The sequence below is a fragment of the Antechinus flavipes genome, chromosome 2 (assembly GCF_016432865.1).
Source record: "Antechinus flavipes isolate AdamAnt ecotype Samford, QLD, Australia chromosome 2, AdamAnt_v2, whole genome shotgun sequence".
NCBI lineage: Eukaryota > Metazoa > Chordata > Mammalia > Dasyuromorphia > Dasyuridae > Antechinus > Antechinus flavipes.
In genome coordinates, this window is record NC_067399.1 from 512,082,083 (window position 1) to 512,099,301 (window position 17,219).

The 17,219-nt window shown below is 36.0% G+C and overlaps 1 protein-coding gene across 4 annotated transcripts in view; it reads right to left on the minus strand.

Annotated features, from left to right (window-relative positions):
• Positions 1–17,219, minus strand: part of CHD8 (chromodomain helicase DNA binding protein 8) — a 61,187-nt gene that overhangs the window by 16,851 nt on the left and 27,117 nt on the right. For all 4 annotated transcript variants that reach the window (XM_051980410.1, XM_051980411.1, XM_051980408.1 and 1 more), the window contains exons 3-19: positions 16,753–17,130; positions 15,694–16,079; positions 14,250–14,364; positions 12,554–12,736; positions 12,381–12,449; positions 11,888–11,943; positions 11,346–11,463; positions 10,149–10,232; positions 6,845–6,982; positions 6,565–6,686; positions 6,184–6,427; positions 4,396–4,572; positions 4,004–4,147; positions 2,463–2,718; positions 1,571–1,781; positions 993–1,188; positions 309–476 (exon numbers count right to left, since the gene is read on the minus strand). In XM_051980410.1, the coding sequence (XP_051836370.1) occupies positions 309–476; positions 993–1,188; positions 1,571–1,781; positions 2,463–2,718; positions 4,004–4,147; positions 4,396–4,572; positions 6,184–6,427; positions 6,565–6,686; positions 6,845–6,982; positions 10,149–10,232; positions 11,346–11,463; positions 11,888–11,943; positions 12,381–12,449; positions 12,554–12,736; positions 14,250–14,364; positions 15,694–16,079; positions 16,753–17,130 (3,045 nt within the window). The remainder of the gene's footprint in view (positions 1–308; positions 477–992; positions 1,189–1,570; positions 1,782–2,462; positions 2,719–4,003; positions 4,148–4,395; positions 4,573–6,183; positions 6,428–6,564; positions 6,687–6,844; positions 6,983–10,148; positions 10,233–11,345; positions 11,464–11,887; positions 11,944–12,380; positions 12,450–12,553; positions 12,737–14,249; positions 14,365–15,693; positions 16,080–16,752; positions 17,131–17,219) is intronic.

Below are 17,219 nucleotides of genomic sequence, written 5' to 3' on the forward strand. Positions count from 1 at the left end.
CATTTTCTCTATAGCTCAGTCTTAAGAGTATATATATCTTACAGCACTAAGGTTAAATGACTTGTTCAGGGTCACAGAGCAAATATGAAACAAGAGGTGGGATTTGAACCATGTCTTCCAGGGTTCTATGCCAACTCTCTATCCATGAGGCCATGCTACTATACAGACACTCCATAATTTCTTTACTCATTATAGTTCTCTAGAATTAAAAATTGAGAATTTGAAATTCCTATGTACAATGAATATTACTTTTCTCTGTACCCCTCTTATCCTAGTGAGTAGGAAATCTGTAGGATAAAAGGTCTCACCCCGGTGATGTTGCCATCCCGACCACTCATAGACTGAAGTACTGCTTTATCCAGTCCCAACTTGAGGCTGGCCTTATCAAACATCTCCCTCTCATAAGAATTTCGAGTGATGAGGCGGTAAACTTTCACAGCTTTGCTTTGTCCTATTCGATGACAACGTGCTTGGGCCTAGTTGAAGAGACAGGAAGGAAAAGACATTAGTAATAACTGCATTTATAAAGAACTTTAAAATGTGCAAATTTGCAGTTCTGTAAGTTAGGTAATACAAATATTTCCATTTTGCAAGGGGGAAACTGTGTTTTAGATAGGGAAAGCTACTTGCTCCAAAGACACATAGGTAGTAAATGACCAAGGTAGGAGATGAACCCAAATTTTCCAAATTCAAATGTCATTACTGTGTCTACAATATGTTGCTGCCTCATTAAAGAGGCTGCCTTCATTAAAGAAGGACTATATCCAAAAGATGAACTAATACTTAACCATTTAGAACATCTGAGAAAAGGCAAAGTTTCACCATTAACACCTCCAATCAATTTCTAAGAAGATATTTATCCTGTCATTTGGTCTTCACCAAGTGGACAATCTTAAAGTGTATCCTATCTTTAATATAAGAGATCCCTAGCTAGTTTATATCTTTTGATCCCAATAGCTAGAGTTGTGATAAGTAACCAATACTCTTATTACCTGTAAATCATTCTGTGGGTTCCAGTCTGAATCAAAGATGATGCAAGTGTCTGCTGCTGTAAGATTGATACCAAGGCCACCAGCCCGGGTACAGAGTAAAAAGACAAATCGATCAGAATCAGGTTTACTAAAGCGGTCGATAGCAGCCTGCCGAAGGTTACCTCGCACACGTCCATCAATACGCTCATATAAGTACCTAAGTAAATTAGAAAGAAAAGATTAAAATAGGTAAAAATAAATATAGATAGTGCTCTTTAATCCAAGATCACTACTTCTCAGATCCCTGTGGTATGGCACTAATGACATCAATAAGTTAAAGGTTAAAAAAATTCCTTTGGAATTAGAGAAATATATTTCTTTCTTTTTTTCCCCCTGAGGCAATTGGGGTTAAGTGACTTGCCCAGGGTCACACAGCTAGAAAATGTTAAGTGTCTGAGGTTAAATTTGAACTCGGGAACTCAGGACTTCAGGGCTGGTGCTCCATTCACTGTGCCACCTAGCTGCCCCAAGTAAATATATTTCTAACACAAACCAGTAATCTTATAATTCCAAGAGTTGTTGACTAATATATCTCTCACCTTCTCTGGATTAAGTAATCTTCCAGAATATCCAGGCAGCGAACCATTTGAGAGAAGATCAGCACTTTATGGCCACCAGCCTTGAGTTTTGGAAGCAGCTTGTCAATGAGAACCAGCTTACCAGCTGAGCGGACCATGGCCTGAAGATGAAAGTCATGGGGGATGATATGGCAGGCCTCCCGAAATTCTGTTAGGATTTTTTCCTCTGCGCCTGTGAAGAGAGTAAACCTTGAAGCTGAGAGCTGAGTAAGCATGTAACATTTTGTCAAGACAAGAAGCTAACAGGGTAAAAAAGGAAGCCTAATTTACAGTCAACACTTCTAAGACAAAATAGTTCAAGACCAAGGAAAATACCTCTAATTTATAAACTCTAATTGTATAGTTACAACAGGAAATTAAAGCAGAGATTTTAAACTATTTTTGTGTCACATACCCCTTTGGCAGTGTGGTGAAACCAATGGATTCCTTCTAAAATGTAACATAAACGTAACACATAGGATTCCAAAGAAAACCAATTATACTGAAATTTATACATTTTTTTAAAGCAATTTCATGGCACCAAAGTTAAAAAAAAAAACCCTCATCTAAAAGAATATTAAAGAATAGTGTACACAAGGGCTGAAAAGATTTAATAAAATTCTCATTAAGATAACCTTATCTGGGAGAACAGAAGGAGTAACAATATAAGGAAAACTATTCAAATAGCACATGAAAAGAGAGAGAGAGAGAGACAGACAGACAGACACACACACACAAAGTGAGTACACACACGTGTGCCTAGAAAAAAAAAAGATTTTCTGTGCCCTGGCAGAAATTATTTCCTGTTTCTCTGAAGACAATTCACACAATTTGGAGATCTAGTATATATTAAGAAAACCAGCATAGTATTTACCATTGATAAGATAGGGATGATTACAGCATTTACGTAGCTCCATCATCGTATTAAGTAGGTTGGGCATATTTGTGTGACCTGCTCCTTTGGAAAGGAAGGAAAAGTTTTTTTCCAAGATAGCACGATAATATTTCTTTTGGATGTTGGTTAACTCCACTTCAATTATTGTCTCCTGTTTGGGAGCTAGGTTTTTTTCCACATCTTCTTTGAGCCTTCTTAACATCATTGGCTTCAGAATGGCCTGTAGCTTTTGGACCTGGATCCAAGAAAAAAAGAAATATATATCACACTGTGCAAGAATGAAGAAGTAAAAGTAGGCAAAGTATCTCAGAAAGTGAAAGCTAAAGGTCACAGACATTATGATATTGGTTGGGTTAGGGTCACAGGACAGAAGAGGGACAACAATAGATTTTTAACTGTCATATATTGCTTATGCTAGGAACTTGTTTGTTTTTTTTTTAATATTTTGAATATGCGCAATGTTGGAGGGGATGTGGGAAAACAGGGACACTGATACATTGTTGGTGGAATTGTGAATGCATCCAGCCATTCTGGAGAGCAATTTGAAACTATGCTCAAAAAGTTATCAAACTGTGCATACCCTTTGATCCAGCAGTGTTACTATTGGGCTTATATCCCAAAGAGATTTTAAAGAAGGGAAAGATATCTGTATGTGCAAGAATGTTTATGGCAGCCCTCTTTGTAGTGGCCAGAAACTGGAAACTGAGTGGGTGCCCATCAATTGGAGAATAGCTGAATAAATTGTGGTATATGAATATTATGGAATATTATTGTTCTGTAAGAAATGACCAGAGGATGATTTCAGAAAGGCCTGAAGAAACTTGCAAGAACTAATGCTGAGTGAAATGAGCAAGACCAGGAGATCATTATATACTTTAACAACAATACTATATGATGATCAATTCTGATGGACGTGGCCATCTTCAACAATGAGATAAACCAAATCAGCTCCAATAGAACAGTAATGAATTGAACCAGCTACATTCCAGTGAAATAACTTGTGGGAGATGACTATGAACCACTACATAGAATTCCCAATCCCTCTATTTTTGCCCGCCTGCATTTTTTATTTCCTTCACAGGATAATTGTACACTATTTCAAAGTCTGATTCTTTTTGTACAGCAAAATAACTGTTTGGACATATATACTAATATTGTATTTAATTTATACTTTAACATATTTAATATGTATTGGTCAACCTGCCATCTGGGGGAGGCGGTGGGAGGAAGGAGGGGAAAAATTGGTACAAAAGGTTTGGCAATTGTCAATGCTGTAAAATTACCCATGCATATAACTTGTAAATAAAAAGCTATAATAAAAAAATTTTTTTTAAAAAAAGATTTAATAAAAAAATTATATATTTTGATAACTATACTTCTAAAAACTGATTTTCTTTATAAATCTCGTGTACTTTATTTTGTGCATTCAAATATTCTGAGAAGGTATACATAGATTTCACTAGACTGTCAAAGGGTTCATGATATAATAAATATCAAAAACCACAAAATAGACTTTTTACCTGCTCTTCTGTCTTGAGATCACCAAAGTCCTTAAGAAACTCTGATTCTGAAGGAAACTGTGAAGGTTCTAAGAAGTGTAATAAGCTAAACAGTTCTTCAACAGTGTTTTGCAAGGGTGTTCCTGTAAGCAGCACCTTATGCTCCTGAAAATGAAGAAAAGAAATCAGAAACCAAACATTATAAAAACATTTTAACTTTTATTAATAAACTGTCATTTAGTCTCTCTGGGAATCTCATCTTAATTGGCCACAAAATAAGCAGGTTTGCACTGATATCCAACATAAAAACCCTTACTTTGGTTTGTTCTTTCATTAACATCTTTAGCAGGGTACAGAAGTTTAATATCATAGGGATGACTAATCTTTCCCACAAATAAACATGGTAAACTCACCAAGTCCATGTGCTTAAGACTATCAAGCAGCTTGCAATTCCGATTCTTGAGTCGATGAGCCTCATCAATAATAACACAACGCCATTCAATCTCCCGTAGCTCAGGACAGTCTGACAAGATCATCTCAAAAGTGGTGATCAAGGCATCAAACTTGTATGCCCCAGGGATAAGTCGTCCCTGAGCATATAAGAATAAAAGTTAGAAATTATTTGAAGCGTTCTAAAAAAGAGGTTATTCTGAACTTCCTGAACTATCCTCTCACTCTACATATTTACTGACAAAATAATCTAAATCACTTTCTTCCAAATGAATAACACCAAATAATCATATAGTGCTGATTGAGTTATTGCATATTGCCAGTTCAAATTAAACAAACTTTTATCAATCATATATTATGTTCAAGGAATTTTGCTGGATGAATCAAAGACTGCTACAGGTATAAAGATGACATGATAAAGACTCTGTTCTCAAAGATCTTACAATTCAATCTGGGGTTATGACATGCACACACACAGAAATACACATTATGGGGAATAAACAAAAATATCATATAAGGTAGAATGAAATAAAGACAACCTTTATCACCGTAGACCTCAAAATTGTTTAAATATTAATTTTGTGAGGAAATCATTTTCAAAAGTCTGTCTTCAGAGACTACTTTAAGGGTCCATAACGTCACTGATATGGGTATTCCTCCTGGGACACAAATTGCTACCCCTTAGCTGTCTTCCAAGAAGTGCTATGGACAAAAAATTCTTCATTGTATGCTCAGCTTAATGATGAGTAGCTCTGCACTGAGTTAAGCTGCTCTGTAGATAACAGATATGTTTATGTATATATGTATGTAAATATATACCTATACACAGACTACATATCCCTGAGCCAGACATGAAACATTTCCAGTTTAGTAGGACTTGTCATAGTTTATACTCCACAAGCATACATTAAAAAAACCCAGTCATTTTTCACCATAAATCACCATAAATCACTGGAGTAGAACTTTAGTGAAGGAAAATGGGGGCTCATCATCATTTGAGATACTTCTCACTGTACCATTCTGAAAGGTGGCACTAAAAGGGAGTGAATCAAGAGAGGTCTGAGCTCTAAGCCTGGCTTTGACATATATACTAAGGTTGTTCTGGAAAAGATACCTCACCTTGATAAGCCTTAACATTATGCAAGGGACTTACTTTTAATATCAGGAGTTAATTTAATACACAGATTTTGATCTTAGTTGTCAATTTTTTTTTTTTTACTTATTTCTTAATTTTCAACTGTATTTTGGATTGTTTGTGTTGTTTAGTTAAATGACTTTTTGGATATTCAATATGCCACTAGACAGATGTCTTTATATATAGCCCAGATAAAAACCTCTATGAAGATATCTTGAAAGAATATGGAAACACTAACATAAATCCAAAAAGGCAGGATGAGCTAACGGGATAGTTTGGTTTACTTCTCCTGTCATTTACTTGCCAAGCAGGTATGTATTCTCCTCAGATGAAATAAGAATGCAATGAACACTAACCATTCCTGGATAGGATATGGCAACAATCAACTGCCCTATGATTTCGCTTATCATTCCTATAACTTCCAAAGTAATATATCCATCCATGATCAGCATCCTATCATATATACTATTTTTTCCCATTAGAATGTAAGCTCCCAAAGGGCAAGTACTATCTCGTTCTTTATATTTGTGTCCCTAGTGCCTGGAACATAAGTGTTTAACAAATGCTTTTATTCATTCGTTATGTGAAAAGGCCTTTCTCTACATAGAAGGCTCACCCTTGAATCTTTGCAGTACATCTCATATTGCTGGATCATTTGCCGGCTGGCCAGACTGCCATGGTAAACAATAGTGTTCATCTCCGTCCATGTATTGAATTCTCTCTCCCAGTTGGTAATTGTAGAGAGTGGGGCAATGACCAGGAAGGGGCCATGGATGCCTACATTATATTCTTCTTGTAGGAAGGCAATGGACTGAATTGTTTTGCCCAATCCCATTTCATCAGCCAGGATACAGTTCTGCCTGCAAAGCCATCACAAAAAAAAAAGCAGGTCAAAGGTGTTTCCTTTAACATAGAAGCATGAAATGGTAGCTTTAAGAAATGAAGAATGAAAAGTAAGGCCAAACTAAGCCCAAACTTTTTGGGCCCATTGCTTTACCTGTTGTACCAATTAAAAAGTAGCCAATTAACACCTTCTAGTTGGTATTCTCGAAGCTGATTCCTGTTTTTGTATTCATGTGATAATTCTAATTTCTTCCAGGCACTTGCCTGAGGACGATTCTAAGAAATGAGAAATGCATAAGTAATAGCGTGAAGACAGTAGCAAAACTGGGCAGTCTTGAGACTGATAGATGGTAGTTATGGTAGTTCAAAGAGAATTCAATTTAACATTAAGTATTGTTAAAAGGTGTACTGTTTTAAAGGCAGCACCTACTTACCACTCTTTTGAGCTCTGGGTGCCTTGACTGAATCCGCTTAAACTCCCGGACTTTGCCCTCATCCACATCTTCTTTCAGTTCCCAAGTACTATCCTCATAAGGTAGAGAACACCATTTGACCAGGTAGTAAATTACGGGCTAAGAGAAGAATAAAGTCAAGATTTTAACGGAATCCTAGTTCTTGTCTGGCGCTTACAGGAGTCCTACTGCTCAACCATACCACAGATTCTCAAAACCTCAATATAACAACAAAGAAAGTACAAATATCTTTCTAGGTTTAACCTAGTGAAACCCTGGAAACAAGATTAATAGCTCTTATCACTTTAGCTAAATAACTAAAAGTAAAGTCTGTCCTAAAAATGAAATTTTTACAGAACATTCGAGTATTAACATAGCAATAGTGGAATGTAAGCAAAAACTATCTTTCTATTGAAAACTCTTCAAGTCCATAGGTGCTATGAACATGTGCCTTGTTCTACTGCTTTCTTACTGCATAAAGCCTGGGCTGTAGTCAGGCTATTTTTAGAAGTTGGAACAGGCTAAACCTGTAAGCAGTATAGCAGGGCTCACTTTCAATAGGCCTCAACCCCTGGGGCTATCAGTAGTCCAGATGCTACTTCAAGAATAGTCAGAAGGCTGGTGAAGAAGAGGTTTCCTTGTGTGCCACAAGGAGCTAGGAAAAAATTAGGAGAGAAAATCATTGAAAAGAAGTAACAAGAGTGAAGGTAGAGAGGAAATATTACTGTTCCAATTAAGAGCACTATATTAAAAAAATATTTTTTGGGAAAAGACTGTTTGAAGGGAAACAATAGTGAATCATGACAACACAAAATGCCAAGCCTTACTATTTAAAATAAAAGCCAAAATGACTGAGCACTTGTAAGACCTTGTTAAAATTATTGCGTTTCAACTTTTGGTTTAAATAGGAGGGTAGGTGAATATAGAGGTGGCAAAATGGAGTCCAACTTATAGAATTATGGAAGCATGATGACATAAGATAATCACCTCAATAGCTGGCAGGCAATTATGAGAAAGAAGTGGACCAACAGAAGTAAGCCACATAGAATACGTTATTAATTAGCAAACCTTATTAAGTACCTATTATATGTGAGGAACTATAACAAAATAACAATCTTATTCTTTTTATTGGACAGCATCATCATCATATTATTCTATTAATCTTGTCTCATAAAAAGGTAGCATGGTATAGTAACTGGATAGCTGGTCTAAGAGCCAGGAAGAAATGGGTTCAATTCTAACAGCTATTGGCTTTGTGACCCTGGACAAATGGGTTAACTTTTCAATAACGCAGATAATTCTGGAAGACTACAAGTTATAGATAAGGTTCTACTGTTCTTCCCTATATAAGACCATGTGTTGAGATTTCCAAGTCATATACTTCATTTTACATTTTACAATCCAAGGATTTCCACAATTTTAAAAGAAGCAAAAATTGAGGTATGGAATGATGAAGTGCTTTAGACATCACTTATAGCAGTTCTTCAAGTTCCTATACTTAAGATTGTACTTAACTAATGTCTGAACAAAGCATGTTAGGGATTAGTAAAATTTTCAAAGAGTTGTGGCAAGATGACAATTTTTTTCTATTTGTTATGTCAAAGGCAGATAAACTATGAAACAGATGCTAACTGAAGTCACTTCAAGGGCTGATGAAAAAGAACAAGTACTTAAATAAAGACTTCTGAGGAGGAAGGCCAAGTATGCAAATGTGAAGGAAAGTACTCATTGGTTGCTCAATTTTCAGAACTAACAAGTAGTCACTGTGCCAATGACTGTTCTATATAACAGGCAGCTAGATGGTTAGTGTTGGATCCAGATTCAGGAAGATGAGTTCAAATTTGATTTCAAACATTTGTTGCTTGTTCTTCATTCTTGAAGAGTATCATGACATCAGGAAGATTTCAGGACTTGCAAGTGAATTGAATTTAAATGAGAGAGGGCTCACTTTTTTCTTCAGAGCCACTGGATCTGGTGGTCAGAAATAGATCAGGACAACTGAAGATGATCCCAGATACACTGGGAGGTCTTCGCCTTTTTAAGCTAAGGTTTTTCCCAGGTCTCAGTTTGTTTAAGGCAAACCCATTCAGTGATTAAGGCTAGGTAAAAATGAGGCAAAGAATGGCCTCCTTTACAAAATAAATAAAATCAATCTGAGAGAGGTAGACTCTCAGGACAAAGAAACAACAGCTTTTTATACACTGAACCATCAGAATCCAATGATCAAGTGAGGCTTAAGCAGGGACCCATTACTGGCAAATCAATAACAGAGTGGTTTGGGTTTAAGGCATAGTCCATAAAAAAGAAATCTACTCTCAAAACTCCAAGGTATCTTGTGATTTCAGCAGTCAAAATTTATATTCCTTTGGGCAGAGTATCCATAGGGAAGGGAATGTCTTTATGTGGACAGAGGGAAAGAGGGAGAAAGAGAAGGAAGACAGGAAAGGAGGGAGGAAGGAGCTGCAATGCCCAATTGCCACTGTATTGTACTACAGATATTATTATACCAGAAGGAACAGACATTGGGGTAGAGTAGAGATCAGGGGAAAGAAGTATTCTCTAGTGGTACAATAAACATTAACGATTTGTGCTGAACTCAAATGCAGTGCTAGCTGTAAGCTAACCAAGGCTCTGATCCTCCATTCTATTGTATCTCCAAGTGCCAAAAAAAAAAAAAAAAAAAAAAAAAAAAAAAAAAAAAAAAGCTCTGCGGTTGGCTGCTCTGATTTAAAGCAATAGTCAAAACTCAGAAGCATGGAACAGGTCAGGTTTTTGAGACAACAACCAGAGTTGTCTAGATCCTCATCTAGATGGGGATACCAATGGTACCTATCTCACAAGGTTATTGTGAGGATGAAATAAGTTAATATCTATAAAGTGCTTAAAGTCTAGTTATTATGTAACTAAGGGAGTAATGAAAAAAAACCAACTATTAATGAGATTTCTAATTTGTTTAAAAAAAAAAAAACTCTCAAGGTAACCAAGTTTTCTTTATTTTTTCAATTTAGTGGATCCAAAATATAATTCCAAGGTGCTGACTTCAAAAAACTTCCAAATACTTTAATAAATATTTGGAATCTTAAGTCTCCTAGCCTATTTTCCCCTCCAATTTTAGTCAGTGCTTATCTCAGCCATTCAGCCTAAGGAAATGATGAAAGTATTTTTAAATTCTTAATAAATTTTTACCTTTACCTAGAAAAAAATAAAAATAGACAAGAACTTATCAGTTCTATAAATAAGAAACCCATTATTATGTTCTTTTACCTGTTTACACATTACAACTCACCTCTCCATTGTCTTTGTCAATGCTGTGAGACTCATCCAATATTCTATCCACTTCCACATAGTCTGGATTAAAGGGTTCTTCATCCTGGTTTGGTTATGAGCACAAACAATAAGATCATAAGACCATCCAGTTAAGACTTACTCATTTAGTTTTCTATTTAATTGTTTAGGAATGTTCTGCCGATGTAGCTATGCTCTGTGGATGAATTATACTCAGTCCTTGCAAACTTAATAAGTCAGATAAAAATTAGTGTAAACATATTGCAATTAACACCTAAGAATACAAGGACTAGCTGTGTTGAGTAAATAACATCTTTATTTATGAAGAAATTAGAATGTCCTTGGTCACACTTTTATCTCTTTAGATGAAGAGTTAGAAGGCAGTTCATTTCTACAAATCTGTTAGATCATGTCAGAAAATCAGCCTTTTTTGGGATGATTAAATGCATCTTATACTGCCTAGGAGTTATAGTCCTTTTCTGATTAATATCCCCCAGTTCCTTCTAAACTTCAAAGACTTTTCTTTTTATTTAATTAATTAACTGCTGCCATCAGCGCATAGAGCACAATGCAGAGGATCACAAAGTTTCCTACTTTGGCAGAGGAACATCTTGCACAACTACAAACAGAAAAGGAGAGTTGAAAATGACTTAAACTCAAAAACCTGCTAAAAAGATTAACTAATCAGACTAGATATCAACACTGAAGAAAATGACAATCTTGTCAAAAGATGCTTCAGTGAGATTGGATTAAAAATTTTAATAAAAGTAATATTCTTCTATTAAGACAGTTTCTTATATCTGTAGCTACAAGTAACAGTACATTGCAAGTCTTAGAAAAACAACAAATCCCAAATGGGCCAGATCTTTGTTTTATTCACAGTAAAACAAGAAAATCATTATTAATCACTTTTGTTTCACAACATCTTTCTTTGACAGAACTTCAAAGCACTTCATATGTATTATATAAGGAATAATTTTACAATTAAGAAAATAAAAGTATAGGGAAGTTAAATAAGGAAAGAAACCCACGTGTAGCAGTGAAAAAATAAAAACCCAAAAATTTCAGTAAAGTGCTATGAATTTTTGAAGGACCTAACTATATATTCAGGGATCAGATGTTAAGAAATTAAGATCCCACTAGAGATCATGTAGAAAAAAAGAAAACAACTGAAAAGGCAGCACCTATTCCTAATTACCTCATGGAAGAAGTGTCTCATTTGAGCCATTTTGGTTTTGAACCGCTTAAGTTTCTGATGGATTCTCTTGTCTTTCTCTAACTGAGAAATAGTGGCCCATTCACAGTGCAGATAAGAACTGGAGAAGGGAAAAAAAACAAAACAAAACAACACTAAGTCTGGAGGAAAGAGAAACTGATAAGCAAGTAGATCCAGACTGCAGCAACAATCAATAAATTAATAATATTTATTAAGTTTTCACTATATGTGAAACATTAGAAATATAAAAACAAAAATTACTTAAAGAGCTTATATTGTTAGAAGAGACAATATGCAAATTTTAATATATTAGAGAATTTTAGTGTATTCATTGGGATCATAATGAATCATGTGGACAGTATTTATTAGACACCATCACTCCTCTCTAACAGTAGAAAAACTCAGAAGAACTTCTCAAATTTATTATATGGGCTGGGAGGTGAGGAAAAAAAGGAGAACCACTCCCTCCCATGACAGACTATGGGGAGTTTCAGTGATTATTATTTTTGGTATGAGATACTTACTAGTTCTTATACTTGACAAAAAATTCCTCTGCTTCTGTGTATTGTCCAGAGGGAAGCTAAGGGGAAAGAATTGAGGAAATTACAGTTCCATTTTATAATTACCCATTCTTTATCATCCCAAATAAAAAAATTAACTAACCACATAGAGACCACTACATAGGCAGAACTTGTCAGCAAACCCTGGGATACACCATGTCTAATCCTTTTATTGTGCACTATCAATCCAGGATGGGAAAGAGTTGGTTTCCTATCATGACAACACTAGCAAGTTCCTAACTTGTCCTTTAAATAAATCTCTACATTCTTTTTCTACCTCAGATTGATAAGTTGGAGAAGTCAATGTAGTTATTTTCTTTCTAATTTCTGACCAGTCCATGTCTGCTACCTTTCTAAAGGTAAACTCTATTAACATGTCCTGATGAATAAAGTCTCTCAATAGTGAAACATCTGGAAGTGGAAAGATGTAGAATGACATCAAGCATAGAGGCCTAACCTCCTTTTTCACCACACGCATAGAAAGTACTTTGTCCACAATGGCTGCATCTTCTTCACTGGGGTTCTCCTATAAAAAGAGATATGTGGTCAGCAGAGAATTCTGAGCAATAAGGATAAACTCTACCCTTGCTCTTAGTATTCTCCCTGAAATGGCTCAAGTATTCAGCTCACCACAAAGAACTGCATAGATGGCAATGTCTCGCCATCAGGTTCCTGAACTGGCTCAGGTAGAATGGGTTCAGGCTTTACAGGACCAGTCACATCTACCTCTTCTTCCTCCTCATCATCTGTGATCTTAATGTCCAAATCTTCTGTGTATTTTTTTCGCTTTACTTGTCGGTTTGATCGTCTCTTCTGCAGAGGCAACAATGGTTAGACAACTCAAGATGTGTGATAAAAATTGGCAAAAATTCCAGTAAAGTTCCAATTTTTTTCTATAAGCTGCAGTACTCCCAAACTTTACTTCCTCTTTTATCTACCACTTAGACTATAAGTTCATATAGGTCAGAACTCTCTGTTCCTTATAAACAACACTCTACCTCCCACATCCATGCCTTTGCACTGACCACCCATGTCTAGAATACACTCTTACCTCTCACAATCCATCCCTTCCTTTAATATGTAACTCTCTTATGTATCATCTTCTGTATGAAACATTTCACAAACCCTTTAATTGCCTATGTCCTTCCCTTGAACTAGAATGCATTTATCTACTTTGCATATATCTGTATTTATTTCATATTTGTATTGTGTGCATATATATTTATCTCTCTTAGACTATATGCTTCCTTTGTGTAGGAACTGTTTCATCCTTTATACTTATTTGGCAATGCCTAGAACATAGCAAATGCTTAATAAATGTTTATTGATTGTATTCAGAAAATATTAATTATATAAAACCATTCAGTAAATGGCAATATTTACAGTAAAATTTTATTTAGGCAATATTCAAGTAAACTACATTTATAAATATCACTCTTCCAAGTCACTTAACTAAGAATAAATGTCTGCTAAGATATTTGTATTTCACCCCCAAATTCCCATAAAACAAAACTAGAAAATAATATCAGAGAAAAGAAGACTTATTAAATTTTAGCCATTTGGTTTATAGGCAGGAGTAAGCCTGACTGCCCATGAAAGAAACAAAAGAGCATACTCTGGGAAATGGCGATAGTTATTTCCATTCTAAAAGTTATCAAGGACCTGATTTTAGTTGATATTTATATAGGGCTTTAAGGTTTGTAAAGCATTTCACACATAGTAGTTCATTTGATCTTCCCAACAAGATATATAGATATTATACCAAAAGAGACAGACATTGGAGTGGAGTGGAGTGGAGATCAGAGGAAAGAAGTATTCTATAGTGATACAATGTATAGTAATGATTAGCATTGGACACACATGTAATGCTAGCTGTAAGCTAACAAAGGGCCTGATCCATCATTCTTCTGGTCTTCAAAATACTTATTTTCAAGTGGAAAAAGAAAAAAAAAAACCTCTGTGGCTGTTCTAAAAAGGTTAAAATCCAAGTCTAGAAAAGATCAAGTGACAAAAGAAGTAGAGTAATTTTGAATGAAACCAAAATATTGCTAACATCTAATACTGCATTCGTATTATTATTTAATTTATATCTTTAATTTTTGGAGCAACTGGAGTAAGAGAAATAATAATTTTTATTGCTTTCACAGTATTAGATCTAAGAAGAGTTCTAAAGATGACTTCTGTAGAAAAGCAGTTAGGGAAATACAAAATCTTTATAATGTATACTTTGGATACCTTTAGATTTAGGCATCATTATTTTAATTTGGGGACTTGTCCTGCTCTGTCACTAAATTTATCAGCTCAGTTTTTCCAAGACAGCTTTTACCTGAATGCTGCTCTCTTCCTCCTCCCTGGGTGATTGTGCAGGCATGACTTCCACATCAGAATTATCAGATGAAGTGTTGCGTTTCCTCTTCTTACTCACCACAGGAGTGATGGTGCTGGGAAGGGGAAAAAATTTCACTTTTAGTGAAGGATTTGGGGATTCTCAGATATATATCATTACAGGTACTCAACTGTTAAGTCTGTAGGAGATGGTTGTGAAAAGGTAAAAACTGATGGCTCGCAGGTGTACCACCCCAACCCTCCCCTCCACACACACTTATGATAGGGCAAGGGGATAAGGGCACTTGGTAAGAAAAGGACAAAAATTCTCTTGTGATTAGACCCAATTCAATTCCCTAAAATCATTAAAGACCATGGAATCTGTCAATGGTGTTTTTATAGATGCAAACCAATATTTAATATCCTGAATGAAAGGCAGAATACTGGTAGTGGAAAGAATATTAAATTACAAATCTGAAAACTTGGATTTTAATCCTAGTTGTACCACTTAGTTTCTTCATTCTTAAAAATCTGGGTTAATACCAGCCTTCACAAAGTAGCTGGGAAGATCAAAGATCAAATGAATTAATGGCTGTAGAAAATTTTTTGTAAATGGTTAAAGTGTCATGAAAGCATATTCTGCACAAGGCTGTCTAAACTACTACTGTTTTGCAAAATCTTTAATATGGTATAACCAATTACTAATATAAAGTCACATGAAACTTTATAGTAAAACCATTCAGTACACTGCCTATTTATAATGTTGCTATGGAATCATCCCAATAACATTCTTTAGCCTAATATCATTTTCACAGAATAATTTAATGATGCTGAGCAACTATTACTCCAGCTACAAATCCCTGATGTATTTTGAAGAAACTACATCCCTGATATATTCCTTGATGTATATGACTCATAAGTATGAGAAGTAGGAAATGTAGTAAATTGGGAATAAAGGACTCCTAATTATTACAGGAATGATGTAATAGGTTATAACTCCCCTTAGTATGGCTCAAGGTTATAGAACTTGAATCAAAGGTTGAAGGATGAGGGAATAGAACCATTATCACCTTGTAGCTTCTTTCTTTATATTAGGAATATTGGAAAAAACTTGTACAAAATGAGGTCCCACTTTGGTGTAATATATCATGCTCACAGAAGTATCATAAGAGAAAGAAATGTGGAAAGATGGAACACAGTTTACTGATAGAATCTTCAAGTTTATCACTGGCTAGCATTTAATCTTTTCTTTCCCTTAATTCTCAAAAGTTCTTCCAAGCAAATGATGGCAATGAACGTGAAATGTTGTATGCAAATACTTTACTGCCTTGTCACAAATCTTCATTGTAAAAATTGCCTATCCGATGATATGCCCAATCTACAGGTAAACAAAACCGAGAAGGGCTGCCATTAACTCACTTCTCAAAATGGCAGCAGATACTCACTTTAGCTTACTCCTGCCCTTAGACTTGGAGGTACCAGAAGCTTTGCTCTTTTTTGGCTTCTCCTCCTTGAGCCTTTCTCCAGTATTCTTCTTCCTGCGCTTCTTCTCACCTTCTTCCTCAGGTCGGACACTGGGCAACTCATCTTCATTTAAGACTCGTGGGATATTTTGCTCACCTCGGGCCCGAGCTCTGGCAATGGCCTCTGCTACTATCCTATTAGCTTTCTCTTGTTTCTTCTGGTGTTCTAGCCTTCGGTTTTCCTCCACCCCAGCTTTTCCCCCAGTATGGGGAGCAGGGGCTGCTGGAGAGGACAGAGCTGCCACTTCACTGGCACTCAACACTTTAACCACTGACAGGCCTGAGGAGGCCCCTTGGGAAGAGCCAGCCTGCAGAGATAGATAAATCAGAGTTTCAATATCATTACCTTGTGAAATTTGTAAAAAATGTATTTCTGGAGCAAAGAGGAAGGGCAGTTTAATCTTTATCTCAGCAACAAACTGAGTTTGTTGCATTTTATGGTATTTTAATCTTTGCGGCATTATTTGTGGAACTTTGAAAGGAATAAAAAGCAACAAAGACATTAATTCAAACTTCAATCTCCTCAATCTGTCTTCTTGTCTTCTCATTCCTGACCTCCCCCAATAACTCATCTAGGAGAAGCAGCAAATTAAACAACTAGAAAAGACTATTAGAGAAGGCATGGTCAAGAATGTAGCTTATAGATATTCCTGACCTATTTGGGAAAATCATTTCATTGTTCCTTTTTCCTTATCTTTAAAATGAAATATATATGATATTACTTTATTTTAGTTATTTTTTTTTAAAAAAGGTTAAAAAAGATGTAGAAATGAGTTAAAGCAAGTCAAAAGCACTAAATAAATTACTTCATTTGTCCACTTCCCAAATTAATCCTTTTATCTCATTATTATTATGTTCTATTAGTTGTATTTGGGGGAAAAAGGTAACAAAGTTAATCTGGGCTCTATACTTAATAACAAGCTGCTCTGGGTAGCCACGCTTTCCTTCTTTCCTTTCCACTTATTACAGAGTTAGCCTTACCTGTGGCTGAAGCACCACTTTAAGTGGTACTGTAAGTCTTTGGCCTGGGCTTTGTCCTGGTCCCATAATCTGGGCTGGCTGTACTGAGGAAAGGGTCACTGGCTGGGCTGAAGGTGGCTGTTGCTGCTGCTGCTGCTGCTGGGATGAAGGTGGCTGCTGTACAATCTGAATCTTCTGCTGTGGCTGCTGCACCTGCAGCTGGATAGTCACCACTTTGGCAGGCTGCCCCTGGGCATTCTTGGCCTGAGTCAGGGCTGCCAGCTGGTTGCCCTGCAACACAATCTTGCCTGGCAGACTCCCTAGCACAACATGCCGATGGCCTTGAGGACCCCCTGACTGAGGCTGCTGGAGAACCAGAGTGATGCGCTTTGATTCACCCTGTTATTAAGGATAAGTAATAGTAAAAGAAGATTTTTATGGCATAATCTGAGAACCAAAGTATACATTAATTCTATTGCCCAACTTTC